General features: G+C 33.1%; 3 protein-coding genes and 1 non-coding gene across 5 annotated transcripts; 1 reads left to right on the plus strand and 3 right to left on the minus strand.

Moving 5' to 3' along the window:
• Positions 1-681: 681 nt before the first annotated feature.
• LOC145062971 (glycosyltransferase BC10-like) lies at positions 682-3,807 on the minus strand. The gene is made up of 10 exons (XM_079010573.1): positions 3,169-3,807; positions 2,594-2,710; positions 2,407-2,507; positions 2,245-2,316; positions 2,076-2,160; positions 1,887-1,967; positions 1,743-1,784; positions 1,573-1,632; positions 1,167-1,313; positions 682-1,029 (listed from the first exon to the last, which is right to left on the minus strand). Exons 1-10 carry the CDS (start codon positions 3,433-3,435, stop codon positions 865-867), a joined length of 1,137 nt encoding a protein of 378 aa, XP_078866699.1. The 5' UTR covers positions 3,436-3,807; the 3' UTR covers positions 682-864.
• Positions 3,808-4,123: 316 nt separating this feature from the next.
• LOC145063046 (uncharacterized) lies at positions 4,124-5,937 on the minus strand. Its single transcript, XM_079010643.1, has 5 exons — positions 5,561-5,937; positions 4,936-5,092; positions 4,733-4,783; positions 4,554-4,646; positions 4,124-4,342 (listed from the first exon to the last, which is right to left on the minus strand). Exons 1-5 carry the CDS (start codon positions 5,725-5,727, stop codon positions 4,283-4,285), a joined length of 528 nt encoding a protein of 175 aa, XP_078866769.1. The 5' UTR covers positions 5,728-5,937; the 3' UTR covers positions 4,124-4,282.
• A 7,051-nt stretch (positions 5,938-12,988) lies between these two features.
• LOC145065068 (U6 spliceosomal RNA) lies at positions 12,989-13,091 on the plus strand. The gene has a single exon (XR_013688220.1). It is a non-coding gene; the product is annotated as a U6 spliceosomal RNA (small nuclear RNA).
• Positions 13,092-13,967: 876 nt separating this feature from the next.
• On the minus strand, positions 13,968-17,951 carry LOC145061737 (hyperosmolality-gated Ca2+ permeable channel 1.5-like). 2 transcript variants are annotated; one of them, XM_079009290.1, is made up of 11 exons: positions 17,650-17,950; positions 16,996-17,338; positions 16,750-16,896; positions 16,543-16,678; positions 16,291-16,392; positions 16,079-16,201; positions 15,900-15,980; positions 15,466-15,806; positions 15,157-15,402; positions 14,754-15,078; positions 13,968-14,691 (listed from the first exon to the last, which is right to left on the minus strand). In XM_079009290.1, exons 2-11 carry the CDS (start codon positions 17,307-17,309, stop codon positions 14,188-14,190), a joined length of 2,319 nt encoding a protein of 772 aa, XP_078865416.1. In that variant the 5' UTR covers positions 17,310-17,338; positions 17,650-17,950; the 3' UTR covers positions 13,968-14,187. The 2 variants fall into 2 exon arrangements, with proteins under 2 accessions (XP_078865416.1, XP_078865415.1); XM_079009289.1 differs by having other exon boundaries at positions 16,750-17,338; positions 17,650-17,951.
• Between the last annotated feature and the right edge of the window lie 4,652 nt (positions 17,952-22,603).

The raw sequence follows: 22,603 nt of genomic DNA on the forward strand, positions 1-22,603 counted from the left end.
CACAAACATCAATTTTCTACATGAAATCAACAATAACCCATATGATATGACAAGCAACTCCCAAAAATATGATCTCATTTGGGTAGATTATGGTTACTCGATTCAAGTGTGGTATCCGCTGCCTAACACCTCCATTCATGATTTATTGATCATCCAATTGCTTAGATTAACTTGAACATCCATAACCATAAACAGTTTGCAATTGTCCTTTTTAAAAAGGTAGTATATCATATCAGTGTATTGCCCAATTTGATCGAGAAATGCTCGAATTGACAAAATTAGGTCAAAAAACGCTATCTCAAGATAACTTTCTTCTAAGTTATTTATATGTCTTGATTTAGCTTATAGATTCCAATATAAAATCATTTTACAAACATCAATTTAACACACCGTTAACAAATTTTACAACGATATTCAACATACCTTCAATAATGAGACTTCGACTTCAAACCAGACTTACATCCTGTTCTCGAGTTCAACTTAACTAGGGAAAAGAAGGGGAATGGATGTACATGAGAAGAAAGTAAAAGAATTTGATATTCTTGAGTTTTATTAACTTATAGAAATTGAAGAAAGTGAAGATAAATGAAATAATCATTTTCCCTACTTTTTTTCAAGTATATTATCAATTTCAACAGAAACTCTCCAAACACAAACCAAGTCATTATAAGAAGCCAACAATTTAAACATGAATCTCACGGATATCTTGTTAAGGTTAAATTGGTAATTTGACCATGTCCAACAAAGGGTAATATAGTCATTTGATGAAACAAATATTACATAACTCCCAATTTGCACAAAAACACAAATCGCCTCCATATGTACATCAGCTCAGTATACATCCATCCATCCGATACTACAAGTCTACGTGGGGTCCAGGAACAATGTTTTGGGGTCATACGGGCCCACCAGCCCATTTGTCAAAACACGCATGGCGGCCCCACGTGAAAACTTCCTTGCAAATAAGTAACAAGGACCACCACACCATTCCGTCCGGTTCTCAGACTTGAAATAAACACGGTCAATATCCTACAGTACAAGAAACAACAACTTACTTTCATTTATTTGGATCATATTGTTATAATTTAATTGGGTAGGTTTTTTCAAGCAAAACAAATTAATGAAAAAGTAGATTTGCTATTTCTTGCATTTAATTAATTTATTACCTTGATAGCTTGGATATTTTTTTGGCTAGCACTTGTGTAACCAAATGTTACAGGGTGCCAGGCTAATGTATTCATTGTTTCTGTTGATTGGTTCCATAAAGAATACGTTAATGTTCTTCTCACCAATTCACCTTCAATCCCCCGCATCTTTATTACAAAATTGAGAAAGATAACTGTTAGATTTAGCAAGGGTAAAATGGTCATTTACTTAATGAGCATCAAAAGCATGAATAGTTAAGGTGTTGTTTCTTTTTTACGTAATGGATACAAAAAGCATCTCTTTTTAAGGTTTTGCTCATCTAACCATAATTTATTTGGCAAGGGTAAAATGGTCATTTACTCTTTCATAGGTGTGCATGATGAAACAATTGTATAGAATCACTAAGATTTCAAGATTTTGCTTTACCTCAAGTAAGGTGGGAACATAATGTTCATCTGGGATGCAATTGTGTTGCTGTTGCTCTTTCTTCAATATAATAATAATAAGAAAATAATATAAGAATTAAGAAATAGTAGATGTTAAAAAGTAAAATAATAACATGAAAGCCTAAAAAATAGTAATCATTGTACACTTACAAGAGACTCGTTTCCTTTGCTCAAGTCTAAAAGTGGTCGCCTCTATTTTTTTTACAGAAAAAAAAAATATATAAGAAGGGTATTTACGTCTTTTGCACAAAAAAAGAGAACCTCAAAGGTAACTTAATCTTAATCAATCTTTACCTTGCAGTGTTTGTTAAAGATTGGGAAAACAACATGATCATAAGCAACAACCTCTGCGTGTCTTCTAACCAATGTAATCCACTGAAATCATGTGATTATTTAAAGTTAACTACAGCTGAAAGCCTGAAACTAATAATATAATGATTTACACGAATAAACCTAAGAAAAGGTTAAAATTACGAAAATGACCTGGGATCCTTTACGCCATTTGTCTTCAGGTATGTCAGGGGACATTTCTGGATTATAACGTTTTTCTGTGGCATCATCAATAAAGCTGAATAAAAATAGAAGAATACTCAACTTCAGTTGGTCAAAAAGTCAAATGAAATCAAAAGATGCCAAAGTAAATAGTAAATACCTGTCCACAAAGCTTCTTGGAGATGACATTATATATTTGTATATATAACTGAAATTATATAGTGGGACACAACTGCAAAGAAAAGGGACTTCAGATACTATAAGTGTTCTTCATCAAATATAAAGAGAATCAGACTTTAACATTTGAACAGGTGAAAGAAACCTGTCAGAGAGGAGTATGAATATCTGATTATTAGTATCTTCAAGGGCTGCTTTGAATAATAGCTTCTCTGCTTCAATCATTGTTGGTTTACCCCAACCCACCTGTACAAATCATGTATTTGATTATTTGATAATGTTAACATGAAAGTTTAACCAGAATGTAATTTAACATAAATCTGATGAGTTACCTCAACACTGTTTTTCAACTGTCGATTGTAGAAGAAGGCTGATCTTGTAACAGATTCATCGAATACAAAACCAGGCTTAGAGTGTATGTAAATGGTGAAATTTTCAGGATCTGCATTCTGTAAGCTCATCAACTTTAAATGTTCGATTATGTGTCTTGAAACAATTTTGTAATTAGGGACATATACATATATATGAAGTTCACATGGTTTGCAGACACAAAAATTAGGGTAAAAATCTGTAGAAAGCAAATCCCACAACAGTTATGCAGCCTGATCTATTAAATCTAATATACAACCAATGTTAAACATTAATCCACTAGCATTGTGTGCAAGAAGACAATGATTGAGCTTATGAGTTCATATCATCTGCAGTAAGCTCAAAAATGTAGGGAAACATCATAGACACTCAAATTCCAGAAGATAAGTGTTTACTTATAGAATTTAGTCATCAGTTGTCTGAACTATATAGTAAACCTAACAATCAATATGACGCAGAAGAGCATAAGCTGGAGTTAATTATAGATTCAAAACATCAAGCGTAAAAGGTAATGTAACAAAGTTAGAAACAAACGAACCTTAAAGAAGTTGTGCCATAGGAAATCAAGAGGAAGATTATCTCGAACAAGGAAAAGGAAAGCAATCTTCATCCGATAATCTTCGAGGCGAAACTCATCAAAACCGAATTCAGTAGATACAGACGACGACTGAAGCTTGAATTGCGAGAAGAGTCCGAAAAAGACGACGAAGCAAAACAGTACCAACAATGAGATCACAAACTTGGAAACAAACGGCGGAATCTGGCGTCTCGAAGCAACGGCAGCAAATCTCTTCTTTGCCGTCATTATCTCCCCGTAAAATCCACCTTCTCCTACAGCGACAAATGCGGAATCGATTGATAACCGATAGGAACGTTGAAATTAAAGACGGAAGTCGTTTGTGTGAGTGAAATGTAGGTGGAGAGTAAATTGATGGCAGGGTTTAGGTTTGGAGATTGAAAATGGATGGGAGAAAACGGCAGCGCCGACTGTGCGGCGGCGTCGCTACGGTGGCTTGAGTTTATCGACAGAATCGGACAGAAAGTAGGAGAGAATCGGTGGCACGTGAGCTGTTATCATGTTTCCTTCATTCAAATCATTTTTTGGTGAGTATAATCATCAATACACCCAACCGGTTGCTAGATACAAAAAAAAGGCAAAACCGATTCCAATATTCTTTTAAACAATTTATATACTATACATTGTTTGTAATGAAAATTTCTGATTTGTAAATTCGACGCTATTTGTTTCTTATGAAATGTTTATCATTGGTTTTAACACTATTTGTCCTATCATTCTGAAAATTTCTAATAAAAAACTCAATAAATAAAAAGTTTCCTTGATGCTAACTTTTTTTTTTTAACTAAAACTTCATATCCGAAAGTTACTTCAAGTAAAAGCATACAATAACCTATGATCTATTTTTACCAAACATGTCCTAAAACTTTTATAAATAAATAATTTAGGAAATTTGAGCACATTTTGCAAAATCCTATGAAAAAGTCTTGAGAATCAGCCACTATCAAGTATTAACCAATACATTTTTTTTTCTTTTACACCATAACAGTTTGATACACTTTACAAAGGGTAAAATTGACAATTCAAATAATAATATCTTTTTTTTCAATATAATGAGAGCAATGAACGCTTTGCATTAATCAGATGCTTTCATCACGAATGCCACCATAACTCCTAACACAGCCCCTGCAACCACCTGTTTTAAACAAGTTCATCATTAGGTAACCCATCACCATATTTTTTATTTACTTTGATGACATGGATGCCAAGTCATGATTACATGGCTTATCTTTGCCATGTCATCCATTATTGACTCTTTTAAAAGTAGAATGTTGTAACAAAAAAAAAAAGTAGGATGTTTTTTCTTGCAAATAGTCTTGATTATATGAGTTAGATGGAAGAGAAACCTGTAATGGAGTATGTCCAAGAGAATCACGAAGAGGTCTGGATGTGGATAAAGGGTGTTCAGGAGGAAATTCACAAACAATTTGGTTTAAAACCTGCAAAAGTTTAACAAAATAAGATTTCAAATTATAATTTATTATGATTTTTTAAATTTCTGATATAAAATTAGTTAGAATTTTACTTCAGCTTGGCGTCCAGCATGGAGTCTGACTCCAGATGCATCATACATAACCTGAAAACATTTTCAATCGTATAATATAAATAACAAGAAATTGTACATAAAGAAACAGAAAAACAGGAGATAATCATCAGGGATTTTGATGAAGAAGAAGAAGAAGAAGAAGAAGAAGAAGAAGAAGAAGAAGAAGAAGAAGAAGAACATACAATAAAAGCCAAGACAACAGCAATGGCAAATGTTGATGATTCAATTCCTTCATGTAGACCTATGGATACTGCAAGTGCCACCACAGTTGAAGAATGAGATGATGGCATTCCACCTGAGCCAACAATCTTTTTAGGATCCCATTTTCTTTCTTTATACCTGAGCTTCTAAGATTGACAAGTGAAGAGGTCAGTAAATGCATCAATGTTACTCATGTTCTTATTAGAGGTCAAATTGATTGGATGCCAAAAGTAAGGGTTTACAAGAACAGATATAGCATAACAGAAAAGAAAGTAAGGTGTTGTGTTTAGCATGTTTCTGAATCGAGCAAAATCCTCAAGGTTTGAATTTAGCTCTAGCAAATTGCAAATCGCAAATCAATTGCTAACTACATGATTTACCTATCTGTTTCTACACTAAGATCTGAGTTCAGCTGCATAAGAGAAACCATAAAAATTGCGAAAATTTGGGAGGTTAATGCTAGTTCAGATAAGATACTTCAGAAAAGTTGAAATGACAAAATAATATGAAGTTCTGGAATTACATGAAGATCTAGTAGGAAAAGTAAAACAATTCAATACGTGTAAAGGAAGATAAAGGTTCCGAATCGATGGAGATCGAACTGACCAGGTGGTGATGACCTTGAGGAATTGGGCAATAGCAAAGGCAAGGAAGGCTGACAACAGTGGCACGCTGTAGGAGAGGGCCTGAGCTGAAGGTGAAGGTGTCGCTGCCGTCTCCGTCGCCTTGCTAGCGCGGTACGCCGCGTCGGCTATGGTGATCACTTCGTCCATTGATATTTTCAAATCGATTCACACTCGAGAAATTGCTCCAATTCTCCAACAGAGAGTTGTTGATAAAATCGAAAAATCAACGATCGAATAGAGTTTGAAATAGTTACGAATTCCGTGGAGGCGGCCGGACGGCGACGTTGACGGTGGTGCACTGGTCAAACAACGCCTGTTATCCAACGAAAAGGCCGTCTTCGGCTATGCCGTCCCCTCCCCGTCAATTATAAGATCCAAAGGTACTAGTTTTGATGCGTTGTGTACAAGTATGACAACGCAGAGTTCATGTAGTTTGATTGGTGGAATCTTTGTCCTTCTGTTATTAGGTCCATTATATTTGAATTTTAAACGTTACTTTATCTGTTTATGTAAAATTTAAATAATTTAAATTGTATATTAAACAATATAAAAAAAAATAAGGTCGAAAGGTATACATACAACGAAGGAGTCAGTGGCATATGTGGCTAGGAACCACGATCGTGCACACCGTCTCAATGTGTCATGGTCGTGTTGGCTACAACAACAAAGGCAGACGACCAATGAAATTTCGAGACTTGCATTCGACCATTCAACGGTCATCTTTTTGTAGTTTTTAATTTATATTTTTTTTTACAAACTCAATACCTATATAAACACAATAAAACCCTCATATTTCATCAAATATTACATTCTCATTCTTTAAACCAAAAAGCGTAAGGATTTCTTTAAAATTTTTGACTCGGATGATGACAGAGAATTTATCTCGACCTTCTTCTACATTGTGCAACAATTTCACGATGAAGAAAGTTCAAATGTTGCACGTTCGTTCGAACGTCATTTCCGTGTAAATAAAGTTGTGTTTTTACTTATTAGTAATGCTTTAGAGGCTTGTTATGATTTTTTCAAACAAAAATTCGATGCTAGAGGAATAATGGGTTTTAGTAGTTTACAAAAATGTGGATGTGTTTAGGTATTTGTGATACGATATAACATTTGATGCATCCAACAAGTATTTGAAAGTATCTGAGAGGACCGCAATTACTTATGTAGATTGGTTTTGTACATGTGTGTATGAGGTTTTTCACCAACAATATTTGTGTAAACCTACTCCACGTGATATTAAGAGATTATATTCAGCTCATGAACAAAGACATGGATTTTCGGGTATGCTTGGTAGTCTAGATTATACGTATGTAGCTTGGGAAAAATGTCCAACTGCATGGCGTGGTCTTCACTCAAGGAGATATATGTGAACCAAGTATAATCCTAGAAGCTGTTTGCATCTCAGAATTTTTGGATTTGGCATTCGTTTTTTGGAGTTGCGGGGCCTAACAACGCCATTAACGTTCTTGGTCAGTCTCCCATTTTCAACGATATTTAGACCGACAAAGCACCTGATATGTCGTTCATGGTGAACGGGCATTCGTACAAATACGGTTACTACCTTTGTGATGAGATATACCCAGATTATTCTACACTTATGAAGACATACTCGGTTCCTCGAAATGAAAATATAAAATTATTCACAAAAAGACAGGAATCAACAAGAAAGGACATCGAAAGGGCATTTGGAGTCCTTAGACATGACATATAGTAAAATATGCTACACGACTTTGGGATAAGGATATGATTAAACGAATGGTCCAAGCATGTATTATAATGCATAATATGATCGTCGAAGATTAAGGTCGAACGATTTGCATGTATGACCCGGATGACATAGTCATCCCGATTGAAGAGTTTACACCTGGAACGACTGAATTTTTAGCACGAGTTGTTGAAATTCATAACAGTGAAACGTATTTTAATCTTTATTGAATAAAAAACTAACTGCAATTTTAATTTTTGCATGATCTAACAACAACCATGTTCCATAAAAAATGAGATAGACTGCAATTTCTAGGTAAGCAATTAAAATTTAAATAAAAATACTCAAAATTTTATAACTTGGAACTTTCTTTATGCAAAAATTTAAATCATTGTTTTGGTAATAAAATTGAAATATATTTATATATAAATCATTTACAAAATTAATACAACATGTTGATCAATTAACTAACACTATGCATGTTTGTTGTCGATTGTTGGAAAAATGTATTGAGATAAATTTATAAAAGTTCCGTTGTATAATAAAACCTAAAAACTAGAAAGAGAATTTTGTCTTAAACAATTGAGAAACTTCTGAATTCTAAAATATAGGTTGACTATGATGTAGTGTAGTACAACGAATGTGATACCATCACCTCATGTTCATCACCAGAGGAGGGGGTATCTTGGGGATTTCAAATAAAAAATTACTGAATTGAGTTATCTACATCTGTATTAAGTGTTGTTTGTTTTTTTTGAGGCAAAATGTCTACAGTCTGCGGACCACATCTGTAGACCTCTGCAGTAGAAGAGGTGGACCAAACGTCTGCAGTCTGAAAAAAGAAGATTGTTTGTTTTTTTAACATCTGCGAGCTACTAAAATAAACTGAAATCTAAATAAACTAATTTTTTTAAACTTCAAAGTGATTTTTTAAATATTTTTATGACTTTGTTATAAATAATTAACGAATCTATATCAACTTTTATGTATTATTGTATAAAAAATAAAAATAAAAATGGTATCAATTAACATATATATTTGATAAAAGCCAACTTTGGTTGCAAAGTTATAACTAAACATTATAATTAGTAATCAAAGAATTTGATACATAAATAGATGAAAATAAACTTCAATTTTTTCAATTAAATCCATTAAAAACGTATCATGTATATTTTGTCGAGAAATTGACGATACTGTATTAAATAATGTTTTACAAAATTTAGCAAAAAAAATATAAGAATATATTATGATTTTTTTTCATACTTATATAAAAAACTTCAACGATTATTATTTTAATAAATCTTTATTTATAAATTTGTCAAAAATATCATGTTTGTATTGTCGAACGTTTTTTTTAAGTTTTGTAATTTTTTTTTCAAATTGTTTATTGTTAATAAAGTTGGAAAAAATATAAATTAAAAAAACTTAAAAAAATAAACATATATATGTTTTTTTAGGCTAGAAGATGTCTGAAGATGTTAGAAGACTCTGGTCCACATCTGCACCAAGAAGAGAGCGCGCAGACATTTTTAGCTCTGCAGTCTTCAAAAAACAAACTGTCTGCGAAGACTAATGTCTGCGCGTGGTCTGCGCGGCGCAGAGAAAAGAGGTCACGTAGATCTGCAGACAAAAAACAAACACTACCTTAGTTTATTTTCTTATAAAATTATAATATACGCTACAATTTTCGTTTCATGAAAAAAAAACTTGATAGTTGCTTCAATTGAAGCTACTATATGGGTGATAGTAATACATCAATAGAAAATTAATAAATTTAAATGGTATTGAACATTTGGTTTTTGGAAATGTGAAGAATTATAATAATACATTAATAAATATATTGAACACCCTCGTACCAAACATAAAGATGTTTAGGCATACATGAGCTCTGTATCAGTTATCCTGTTGATTATTATATCTTAAAGCCAATAAATTATTGATTACAAGTCTAATTTAAAACATCATAGATTTTTAATTCAAATGATGGGCTAATCCTTTATCTAAGAAAAGGAAGATATATTTTGTTATCGGTGAATGCAACCAATTTGAATTTTACCAATTCATAAAGTTTTGTTTCAATTTAGGGTCAAGAATCTGTCATTTGGTATATCATTTTTTATTTTGATAGAAAAATTAACAATCTTTTTTTCTAAAAAAGTTTCTCCCTCCCTCCCCCACAAGGTGATACATGTTAGGATATATTTGTCATTCTTTCTATGGATCCATAGCACCCGTTAATAACATATACCCGTACTTCATGTTAAGTACTTGGTACTGGCTATGAGGATCAGTGGTTGGATGTAGTTTGAAACGTCCGAATCTACAAATCATTGGTCCATTAATCACAATAATATCAATCATACAAACTAACGTTGTGTTAAAAACAAATTTTATTATGCAACTCACGACTATAAATAAGAACTCAACCGATCATATTCATATTTCTTGATATAGGTAGGATTAGTTTTTTCTGGATTGCAACCCATGTAAGGAGGTTAGAAATGTTTTGCTTTGTTATTTATTTATCTTTATGGATTCACTTTTGATGAACTCATTTCTAACAACATAACTTTGTCAAAATCTTAACCAACACATATGTTATAATAATTTTTTAAAGACTACAAAATATTAACCTGAAACACTTTAAATCATGTCTATGCCATATAAAGTAAAAGTATTTTTTAGAAAGGTAGTCCAAAATGTCAATATCCGAATTACTTTAGTTCCATTAAGTAAAAAAAACGTCTAATGTGATTTTGATTTCATTTGAAACTAGCCATTTTGGAATTGTTGGCCATATTTGCAAACACGCAAAATGTTGATCATTTTTCTATATTCCAAAATTACATTTGGGTTATTTTTGTGGATATCCCCAATATATATCTCCCAAAGATAACCAATGCAAAGATGGTCATTACATGATTGTCGGAGTCCCACATAAACCTGCACCCATTCGTCATCTATAGTGAAAGCTTATAAAAAAACCCTAATCAACACTTACAATTGCGGTTGTTTCATCCAAGTTGGTCCCATTTTTTGTGGAACATTAACCAACAAAGATCATGGTTGTGTGTAGGATTCCTAGGGAAAAATGTAGGTTTTATGAGTGTTAAGGCTCTTGAAATACACAAACTATCACATGGACCAAGAAACCATGGGATAATGACTTAGGAGAGTAATTAGGTTTCTAGTTTGTCCGTATTAGGTCACTAAGGTTTTTTTTGTGCGTATTAGACCAATATGGTTGTTATTACCGTTTAGAAATAGTCATTTTTATCGGTTTCTTCCTGTTTAACCGGTAAAAAGGACTATTTCTAAACGGTAATAACAATCATATTCGTCTAATACGCACAAAAAAAACCTTAGTGACCTAATACAGACAAACTAGAAACCTAATTACCCTCCTAAGTCATTAACCCTAATTTTAAAGACATTGAGAATATATGACCATCAACAGTAAACTAGTTCGTTTAGAACTCACGTTGTAACATCCCAAGTTCGGAACAAGAAGTGAAGGGTGCTAAGTGTAAATAAAGGAAGGGAGTCGACGAGTAGGTACGCTTACTTGCCGAGTCGGAGCGGGTTTGGATCGCGAATTTAGTGACCAACTCGCCGAGTCGGAAGCTGGACTCGACGAGTTGGTGCTGGAAGGAGAAAACCCTAATCTTAGGGTTTGCACCCTATTTAAAGGACCTTATGTCCTCTCCTCAGCCCCCTTATCGGCCAAAAGCTTCTATAAGCGATTACACGCCCTAATTTGAGTAAGAGGAGGAAGAAAGTGAGCTTGGGGCTTTTGCAAGAGGAAGATTTGGAGGTTTCGACCACTAAGGAGATGGAGGATTCAACTCTTTGGTTGTGAGCATGAGTTGAAGGTAACAATCTGTCACTTTGCCTTTGTTGCTTCTAGATCTTTCCTTGGATGATGTTTTGGGGGCCATTTTGGCATGTTAAGGAGCTATTTCGAGTTAGAGGCTTAGATCTGAGGTTGCTACTTCAGATCTAGGCTTGTGATAGTCCATAATGTCATAAAGTTTCAATCATCAAGTTGTTGGCGAAGCCCCTTTGTCTAAAACCCAAGCCCTAGTGTGTTTTGAGCCTATATCTCCTTGGTTTCACATAAAGTTTGCAACTTTATATGAGGGTTAGATTGTAGAAGGGTGGATCTATGGATTGGAGCCCCTGCATGGCTCGAAAAGTCTTTGAATGGATTGAGAACTGGAGAGACTCGGCAAGTCACATGGGTGTACTCGACGAGTTGTATGAACATGTGCATGGACACGACGAGTTAGAAGAACAACTCGGCGAGTCTGTTATTGGACTCGACGAGTCTGGTTGCAGAACCCAATCTCTTTTGGGTTAAAGCTTTGGATTAGTGAGCCGGTTGGCGACTCGGTGAGTTGGCAGGAAGGGACTCAGAGATCGTTGGACTCGACGAGTTAAGTTGTGATATGAGAGTTTCTGGGTATGGGAACTTGGGGAGTCGATGGGTTGACTCGGCGAGCAGAAGTCAACCAGGAAGGTTAACTTTGACTGAGGACTTTGACTTTGACCAAGAGTTAACCAGTTTGACTTCCAAGGGTATTTTGGTAATTTTGGGTATTTATGGAATTAGTTCTTTGGTAATGTTCTGTGGTGAAGTTCGTGTCGGTGGTCGGAGCAACTTGGTCTTATCTCTTTAGTCGGCAATTGCAGGTGAGCTATCCTCGTTATATCGACAGGGTCTACGACACCAAGGTCGGCCCTTTATCGTATGGAAATCCGGGTATTGTTTGTTATGTTATTGCTTTGCTAGATCTGCATCCTGGTATTTAGGATGGCATTATGTTAGTGACTTGGTTAAGGTCAGTACCTAGTATATAGGGTAATGTTATGCTAGTGACCGGTTAGATTGGAATCCTGGTTAAAATGTTGATATGCTATGTGATATGTTAGACTGTTTGTCTGGTTAAGGATTTGTTATGTGGTTAATTGTTATATGTGCACATGGTTGTTTGACGGAGGTTGGGTTGAGGCAGGTCCTGCTTTGTGCTGTAGGTCAACATACCCAGGGCGGACCGGATATTCCGAAGGCCCAACAAGCGGTCCGGATAGGCTGAAGGCCCCAAGAGGGCGGACCAGACGTGCCGAGGCTCGGAGAGTGGACCAGGCCGACTGAAGGCCCGGTGTGGGCAGACCAGTCATACTGTAGACTCAGAGAGTGGACCAGGTGGATTGAAGGCTCGGTGCGGGCGGACCAATCACACAGTAGACTCGATGTACATGGCTAAACTTGGAGGGTGGACCAGGTGGACTGAAGGCTCGGTGCGAGCGGACCAGTCAAACAGTAGACCCGATGTGCATGGTTGTTCTATTTGTGACATGTTATGAGTATGTTTATGTGTGGTTGGTATTTTGGGGGTAACTCACTAAGCTTTCGGGCTTACAGTTCAGTGTATTGTTTCAGGTACTTCTGGAGATCGTGGCAAGGCGAAGGCGTGATCGTACCACTCCTCATGTTTTGTGATTTATGTGATATGGTTCTGGGGAATACTCTGATGTTTAAACTATTTTGAAAACAAGATGTATGAACTTAATGGTTTTTGAATGAGATAAAATGTTTTAATTTGGCTCAAATTTTATGGTGGTTACATGCGTCGTCCCATATCGACCAGAAGAAGAACCTGCTACTCCTCTATATGGCGAAACTCTTCATCTATAGTCGTCCCTTCGGGGAAATCCGATAAAATTGGAACGATACAGAGAAGATTAGCATGGCCCCTGCGCAAGGTTGACACACACAAATTGAGAAATGGTCTGTTTTTTTTTAAACCTTTCGTCGTCTTCTCTGAAACCCTAATTCCCTTTTCAAATGCTAATAGAGTTCAATTACAATTCTTACGTTTCATGCTTCATAAACTTCCATTTGTGTTGTATATAGTTTGTATGTGTTTGCTTATGTGCTGATTTTTTATTCGTTTTGCAACTTCAGTTTCCTAGTTCATGTTATGGTTTTGCTGTTTATAAAATAATTGATAATAGACATCCTTTGCAAGTCCATGTTGGTTTTACATTTCCATTCGTTATCAAATGTAGACATTGATGAGAGGTATCAAAGTGAGATTGTTTTTGTACATATGAATGCGTTCATGTAAACATTTAAATGACAAAAAAGAAGTTACTGATGAAATGTTGCATATTTATGTAATGGAGATCATCAATCATATGAGTTTTTGGACTTGGAAATTCTCGAAGGGTTGTGTGATAAGTTTAAATAGAAGCAACTATTTTCAGTCAAACAAGTGAGTCACATTGATTAGTGAGCACGTTTTCTAAATAATTAGGGTTAATGACTTAAGAGGGTAATTAGGTTTTCAGTTTGTCCGTATTAGGTCATTAATGTTTTTTGTGCGAATTAGACCAATATCTTTGTTATTACTGTTTAAAAAGTCATTTTTACCGGTTAAACAGGAAGAAACCGATAAAAATGACTATTTCTAAACGGTAATAACAACCATATTGGTCTAATACGCACAAAAAAAAAACATTAGTTACCTAATACGGACAAACTGAAAACCTAATTACCCTCCTAAGTCATTATTATCCCAAGAAACCATTCTTGTGGGTAATAATTCATTTAATTATTACATTGTTTTAAAATAAACTATTTATGACTACATATAAATAAATAAAATAATGCACATAAGTTAAAGCATGATTAGCCTCATAAGAAACAACATAGCTTACAAACACTTGATTATAATAGACATTAGCAATTTTTTTTTCTAGGACAAGATGGCCCAAGTTGCCAACACCAAAAACAAAGCCCAACTTTTTGATCAACCAAAACAATATACACATAAAGGCTTCATCTCAAAGTCATTCACAAACACCCCACCCACCAAAACCCTAAAAATCCGATCTTACGGACACGATCTTTCATCAGTAACACACAACAGTGTTCGCGATGATTCGCTCCGTTGGCTCCGAACCGGCGTGTTGACCCGCGACTCACGTTTCGTAGGGACAAGCGCCGGTTCTTTCGGCCACTCATCATCACTCACACCATCATCACTCCCATCCCATCTATCTTTGTTACTAAACACCGGGTGAACATACGCATCTTGTAAATAATCCTTCACATTTAAACTTGGCTCCCTTGCTCTTTCTAATGTGTCTTTCATCATAGCTTCCTGTAAAGGGTACCTAACGAAAGCTGGTTCAAATCTTCCTTTACAGAATCTATGAAACCAAAGTGTCAACACAGGGAGTACAATAAGCAATGGGGTTGATTGAGCAGCTTCTTTTGTGCTAAGTAAACCCATTAAAAGCAGCTGTGAAACAACCAGTGCAGTTATAATTCTCCCATGAACATCTGGCCAAAATGCTCCAGCGCTTTCGTATTGTTGATTATATACATTTATAATCTATATATAAATAACTGTCAGTATTTGAAGAATATATATATTATTTTATTTATATTTATTACCTGATGACGATATACAACGTAGGCTAAGGCAAAGAAGACGACTATGAAAGGAAGAAGAATTGGGGTGACAGAAGCATAAACAAGGCCGAGTAAATAATAAAGCTGGATTTGAGGTTCACCGGTGTTGAAAGGTAAACTCCCTGGATTCATTGCTTCTTCTCTATCTTTTTCAGTTTTCACTAACAAAAAATTCTTCAAGTGATAAAATATCAGCGGTTTTAATCTTAAAATCTCTCCTGCAACTCCCGCCCATCCGTCTACCATTATGTAAGTTATGAAGAAGGTCGCCTTCATCGGTATCGATGCCCCGATTGTAGCTGGGATCCTGTAATTTATCATAAATTTCAACAATCAATCAGAATTCAGACAGAAGTTGCAGATTTTTTACTTCGACAAATCTTACGTGTTTGCAGATTGGTGGATGAAGGTGTTTAGCTGTTGAAATGCAGTTCCGGTGATTATGCTTCCAAGGAAGACGTTGATGAATTGAAAAATGTAATATCGAGTTGCGGATCTTCTCTCGAGAGCTGAAATGGATGTGAATCCTTCAAATTTAGACATCATCATGAGGATCGAAGGAAGAACAATGAGGAAGATCTTCAAAGCGATTCCAGGAAGAACACCTTGGATCAAAGACTTGATAAACTCCCTGCAACGCCAAAACACAGTAAATAACTTAATGTAATAATAGCGATATACGAGACAAACTTACAATTCGAGAAGATCATGCAAGAAGGGAGCGGCTTTGACGATTCCGTCGATATTAGCTAGCGATTGAACGAATGCAATCGGAATCATGAAGAAGAAAGTAAGGAAGAAAAAGGCGACAGCGATTACAAGCCTTCGAATCGTGAGTGAAACGAATGGAATCGCGAGATTATCCCAATAAACATCGCGAGGTTCAGGCGCCCATTCCGTTAACCAAATCGTCGGATTCCTGGATTGTTCGGTTTGTGCACAAACCGCAGCTCCCCATCGTGTTTTAAACGAGACGAATGCAGCTGCCATAACATGTTTCGAGCTTTGAGTGATTTTTTCCCTCTCTTTGAATATCTGCAAATTAATAAAATCACGAACTAGGGTTTACGGAGGACGATGAAAACGTAGATTAAAAGCTAAAACAACACATTTGATTTTGGAGCTTACCTTTTTCGATAGTTTCTCGACTTCAGATTCGTAAAAGTCGATAGCATCCACTCTCTTTCCCCACAAACCAAGATAACCAGTCTGTTAATAAACAAAAGAAAACAAATTCATCAGAAAATCCCATTTAGAAAAGAAAACAAATTCATAAAGGGTAAAATGGTCATTTATGGTGATAATACCTTTACTGATGGTCTTTTTGACTGGTTATTTCTATTATATTTAAGTTGATAGTAATCAAGCCAATTTTGCTTTGTTTTCTTCTCGTTTACCAAATCAGAGAGCAAGTTTGCATCATAAACAACCTGAAATGACAATCTGCTTATAAGAAACCTGAATAAATTTATAAAACATATATTTTTTTATAAGAATTTAAAAAAAAAAAAAAAAAAACCTGATGAGATAGATAGTGATCAGGATGGTTGACTAGAAAAAAGTGTTCCACGAGTTCGTTGACCGATTCATCAGGGTCAGGAGGGACATTTCTAACTAGCACCTACAAAATTAAAATGTTAAATAATCTTGATTTATTAAAATACAAATTCAATAAATAAAATATATATATATATATATATATATATATATATATATATATATATATATATATATATATATATATATATATATGATTTTATAATAATCTTACTGTAAATTGATCGGGTCTTCGGTTTTCTGATGCGATAAAATGCAACCTCATTGATGCAACTATCTCATATTCTCTTTTTAAAATATAACATGTCCAAAAGGTAAAGGCATATGCCATGACTATATGTGTAAAGAATCTGCAACACATATTGTAAAATTATATTGGGATTCAATCTTTTTAAAATATATAATAAGTTGTCATTATTACCTGTTTGATCCAGTGGGAATGTTGGATATTGAAAGCTTGTCTATGTCACTATATGTTAATTTAGATTCCTCCAAAGTTCGATTGGTGAAATTGACTGGAACCATAACTGAGAAAGCAAGGCATGCTATTGGAACAAAGATCTTCAATCTGATATCAATTATGAACAACAAATCAAGAACACTAATCAGTATTCTTAATTGCATCTGGTAAAAGTTATAAACAAAGTAAGGTGAAGTGGAAGAATACCCTGTCAAGTAAATTCTCAAGTAAAGAACAGAGTCTAATCCGGCATGATCGATAAGCTCAGGCTCAGGCATACGTAATGCAGCAGGCATCCAATTGAGGAACTTCAAGTATGATCTGAAGTCTAAGTTTACAAACTTCTGCACAAATGCACCTGATTGAAGTGGATTGCTCCTTAATCCCCTTAGATACCATTTTGGAAAATACACTCTATCGTTTATAGGTTGAATCCGAAGTATGGCAAATGCTACCAAAAATGCAAATGCAGTGAGGATGTTTATGGTAGCTGCAAGCCCTATTTCAGAACTTGAAGCCATAATGTTACTTCACAAAATTGTGTATTCACCTGAAGAAGATTGATTAAAAAAAAACTGTCAGAATCCTATTTAACACCTAATTCCAAGTTACAACCACTACAATTTTCAAATTCAGTGAGAAATCACAATTGTATTGATCTTCGACGATATTTTATCGTGTTTCGTTCTTCAAGTCGATAATAATTTGTTATAATTGTAGAAATATGATGAGAAGAGCTTCCTGTTTAACCAGTGAAATAAGTAAATTCTACGCAGCATCAATTGGGGGTTTCAAACGAATTCATATCGATGAATAATCACAATCGAACACAAAATATACGGAAAAATCGTAGATACGTACTGATTGTGTTCGGGTATCTTCAAAACTTGTGCTCCAATTAGTACCCGATATACTTGTAAAAATCCTTCAGATGCCGAACAAAACTCGACGCTTTTAGTCGATTTGAAGCCTGTGAAAGATGCTGATGAAGACGATACACAGAGTGTAGGAATCCGTCTGGAAGAAATTGATTATAGCGGTGTTGGACTTGTGAATTGTGTGTGTGTGTGTGTGTGTGTGAAAGAGAGAGAGAGTGAGTGATTTGGTAAACGTTCGTTGAAGGTGAAGGGGAAGGCGGTGGGCTTTTTGGGTTTGAAAGTTGTAGAGACGTGGCATCGGATCGTAGTAACGGCTATATTCTATATGGACTCCGTTGGACTTTCTTACTTTCATACTAAGATATCTTTTACTAACGACAATTGTAATTGTATAGTATTGCATAAGGATGAATCAAAATTGTTAAGTGGAAAAGCTTTTATTTATAGAGTAAATTACTCTTGTGGTTTATACCAATTTAAAGTTTAAGTCTAAATTTTTAAAATTTATTATAGTTGATAGGTTGTGATATCTTTTACAATTGGTCCCTTAGTTATTTATGAAAATTTCTATCTTTCCATTTTCTTGTTATATTTATTTTAATTGTTTAATAAAAAAGCCTTATCTACCCCCATTATATTCATAGACCTTAATCTAAACCAAATTTAAATGCCTAATCTAAAATCAAAACTTAATTGAATCCTAAAGAAAAATTTATATCTATAAGTGAAAGATAAAACAAAAACAATATTCGACTACAAAGCTAACTATAACCCTAACCCTAAATCAGAATGGAAAGGAAAGAAGAAGGGTAGGCGTGACGAGGCCATAGGTGGTTAGAGAAAGCAAAATGATGTTAATTGGGACACCGACGATCGGTGTTGAAGCCTAATCATCATTATCACCAATCACCACCACCATCATTGGTCGGTCTTAAGGCCACATGAGATAAAGATACAACCGGAGGAGATGAGGTGGTAAAGAGAGCACATAGGTGTTGATTGGGACATCGACGAAGATGAAGAAGACGGTCGATACTGGATATGGAGATTGGAGGAGATAGTTGTGGAAGATAGAAGGGTGGTAGTAATAGTCGATTGTTGAAATCCTTTAGGTGTTGTTTTATTATTTTATAAAAACGATTCCTAAAGTTATTAATAATGTGAATATAAAATATAACATAAAAAGGGATATAATGACCATTATACATACATCTAATGGTTGAAAATTAATGGAGTTAGTCTTAGAGACCACACATGTAACTTTTGGAAGCCATGGAAGGAGCCACAATAATTTTTATAAACTTTGACTCAACTTGCCGATAGTTAAATTGTTAAAATTGTGATCCTCTTCGTAAGGTTATACGATCCTATGATGTCATTTAGGTAAATCAATCTCGATCTTACTTTGAATGTGTTTAGGTAGGATCATAATAGGATTGTATGATGGGATCGTAATATTGTTACCATTTTCTTTAGTTTTTAATAGTTTGTCTTGTATCGACTAAGTGATCCGAATATGAACTTTAGAAAAACTCATTTGAATTTTTTATTCAGTTACGTATATTGATGTATTTTTCAAGTTTTAAACTATTTATTGTTAGTAGAATGGTTAATTGATGGATGAGCATGTATTTTTTAAGTTTTAAAATGATTTTGGTAGGATCTTACAATCCCAAAACGAAAAACAATCATATGATCTCGATGTTGATAACCTTAACAGATATGTATATGTGCAGACACAAAGACCAAAACTGTAATTTAATATTATTTATATAGAAATGTTTGGAAATATGTAATTATAAAATTTTGAAGGTACATAATGACATAAAATATAAAAACTAAAAGTTCTTAAAATTATAAAAAGTTAGTTGAAATAGCTTTCTAAATTATAAATTTTTGTTTAAAATAAAAGTTTTAAACATGTATTTTTAAACAAACTCATTCTTGTAATTCGAGTAAAAATACCAAAACTTGAAATCTTCTAAAATACTAGCGGTATCTTGTGTTTTCTTCCCTTCTTGAGGTAAAAGTTCAACTCTAGTCGTGGACATAGGTGAATTTAAGGTGTAGTTTAGGAGCATGTTAGATTTGTCGTTTAAAAAAAATAATTAAAAAAAAACTTGATTTAAGAATACAAGTAAATTTAATGCCTACCAATCATATATCAACTGAATGTTTCATAAAACGTGCAAATGAATATTTGGTAATCATATATCAACTGAATGTTTCATAAAACGTGCAAATGAATATTTGGTAATGTAATATACCTAATACATGCAACTATTCTCTTAAATATGTATATTCTGTAAGAAAAATATATATTTTGATGGTTTCGACGCACAAATACAATAGATATACTTCCAAAGAAACACATCAACCCCACTACCATCAAAAGTTACAATGCACATGCACTAACAATATTAAACATACAACAATAATGTATTTAAGATGATATTTATATGAGACAATACAATTTTCATGTACAAAGTCAATATATTTTAATATGTTCATTTAAGCAATGTATTTTCGTAACTTTATGGAAAACAATAACTTATTTTTAAATAAGTTAATATGGTTTCTTAATAAAAATTAATAAGGAACGTTTGGTTCGAAGGATTTGAAATTAAATTCCATTCAAATTTCATGTTGGGTTCAATGTTGATATGGAATTTGGAAGTTAGGATTTCAAAAGGTAAGGGCTTAATTTTTCTTTCTAAAAACCCCTAAAACTTAGAATTCTACAAATCCTTCGCTTTGGTGAAGGCTTCCAAAATTTAAAAAAAAAAAAAAGACTTATCAGGATAATTATATTTTCGTTTTGTTTACATCTGAGTATTTTTTTGTACACATCTAAGTAACGAACTTGTTGGAAGTGTTTACATATGACTATATGACCGGCTGTAGCAAGTTACAACCGATCATAATGGTCATATGTGAACACTTCTAACAAGTTTGCTACTTAGATGTGTACAAAAAAAATTATCTGAATGTGAACAAAACAAAAATATAATTACCCTGATAAGTCAATTTTTCTTTTTATTAAGATGGTCGATCATAATGTTTGTAATATTAATAGATTCGATTAAACTTCCTTAAAACAATATTTATACCATTTATGAGAATTTAAATCGGTCAGGACATGTTGGGAGACGTTTTTAGTAGCATAATTATCAAATAGCTCTATATATATATGTGACAATAGTAATGTTATCGATGTAGTTAAAAATTAATACTATTTTTAAAAAAAATTCTTGTAATACAAGGAGAAAACTTTATTGAAGATGATGTTCTTCTTCTTCATGTTATTGGTCTCCAGTTCTAGTACTTTTAGTCTCTAGTAATTTTAATTTTTATATTTAATATCTTAAACATTAAAATTATATAAAATGACGATGTGTTTCTGTTGCACCGTCAGCTCAAGGATCCTTCTCTTGGCCTGCGCCAGGAGGCGCATCATCAACCGGCTTGAGTATGCATGTGTACGCCATGCCAATGAGTATGCTGTGTGTATCTAATGTATGCCCAACATACTCATGAACCCTTCACCAACCTTTAATTGAAATAAGTAGAATAATAGATTACTTTCATACTTGGCGACCTGAGCGCTACATATTTATTAAGATATAAATATTATAAATTAAAAATAATATTTATTACTATATAATAATCCAATAAAAATAATTACTCCAATAAAAAAGATTAACTAAATAAAATTAATAATCCAATATAATAATATTTATTAATATATATAAATATTATATATTAAAAATAATATTTATTCATATATAATAATCTAATTAAAATATCTGATAACAAAGAAATTAATAATCTAATAAAACAATATATCCTTATTCTATTCTAATCCCTATACTAATAAAAGAGTAATTTTTTTGTCATGTGTCATCATATTAGACCTCTTAATTAATGTGTTGTCACTTGTCAATATATTATTTCTCCATTTTAAATTTTTTAGATATCCCCATTAATGTGATGTTATTTGTCAATGTATTTATTATCTATTTTAAAATTTAAATTTTATATTAATGTTTTCATTAGTTCACAAATAAAAAAATGTCTAATATATATTAAAAATTAATTTTACATATTTATTTGAATCAACTATTATAATTTCGCATAACTAAAAAAACATCTTTTAAATTAATAATTTATTTAAAATAACTGATTAATAATTTTGAATTTTTAATATAAAAATTTAATTAATTTTATAACTGTGGTTCCCACGGGTTATAAACTAGTAAAATAATATATTTATTCTCTTATTGACAAGTATCATACTATTAGAACTCCTCATACCACTTGTCAACTTATTAATTATCCATTTTAATTTTCAAATTTAAAATTTCCCACACTAATTACATTAAATTAGTAATTGATTCTCCATTTTAAATTTTAAATTTTCTCATGATAATTGTATTAAATTAATAAAATAAAATAAATACAGATTATAAGGTGATATAACTTCACATATTTATTAAAAACAGCGATTATAATTTTATATAACTAAGAAAATATCTCTTAAGTAATAATTTATTTAAAACAACTGATTAATAATTTTGACTTTTTAATATACAAGTTTAATTAATTTTATAACTATGTTTCTTACGGGTTATAAACTAGTTTATTAATATATAAATAGTATATATTAAAAATAACATTTATTAATATATATATAATAATTTTAATAAAAAAAAAAGATATGTAGAAATGATCCTTGTAGTATGGTTGCAGAAATGGTCCCTGCGGATAAAATAGTCATTTTAAAAAGTTAACAGTCAAGCTGTTAAAACGAAAGAATGACCAAAACTCATAACAAAACTTGTTGAAAAGGACAAAATCTGTAACTTTTCAAAGGTTTTGACCATAACCACATAAAATGAGAAACCATAGGGACCATTATTACAATTTTGTTGTTTTTT

This window comes from Lactuca serriola, chromosome 7, assembly GCF_051521515.1.
Source record: "Lactuca serriola cultivar US96UC23 chromosome 7, Lser_US96UC23_V15, whole genome shotgun sequence".
NCBI classification, from domain to species: domain Eukaryota; kingdom Viridiplantae; phylum Streptophyta; class Magnoliopsida; order Asterales; family Asteraceae; genus Lactuca; species Lactuca serriola.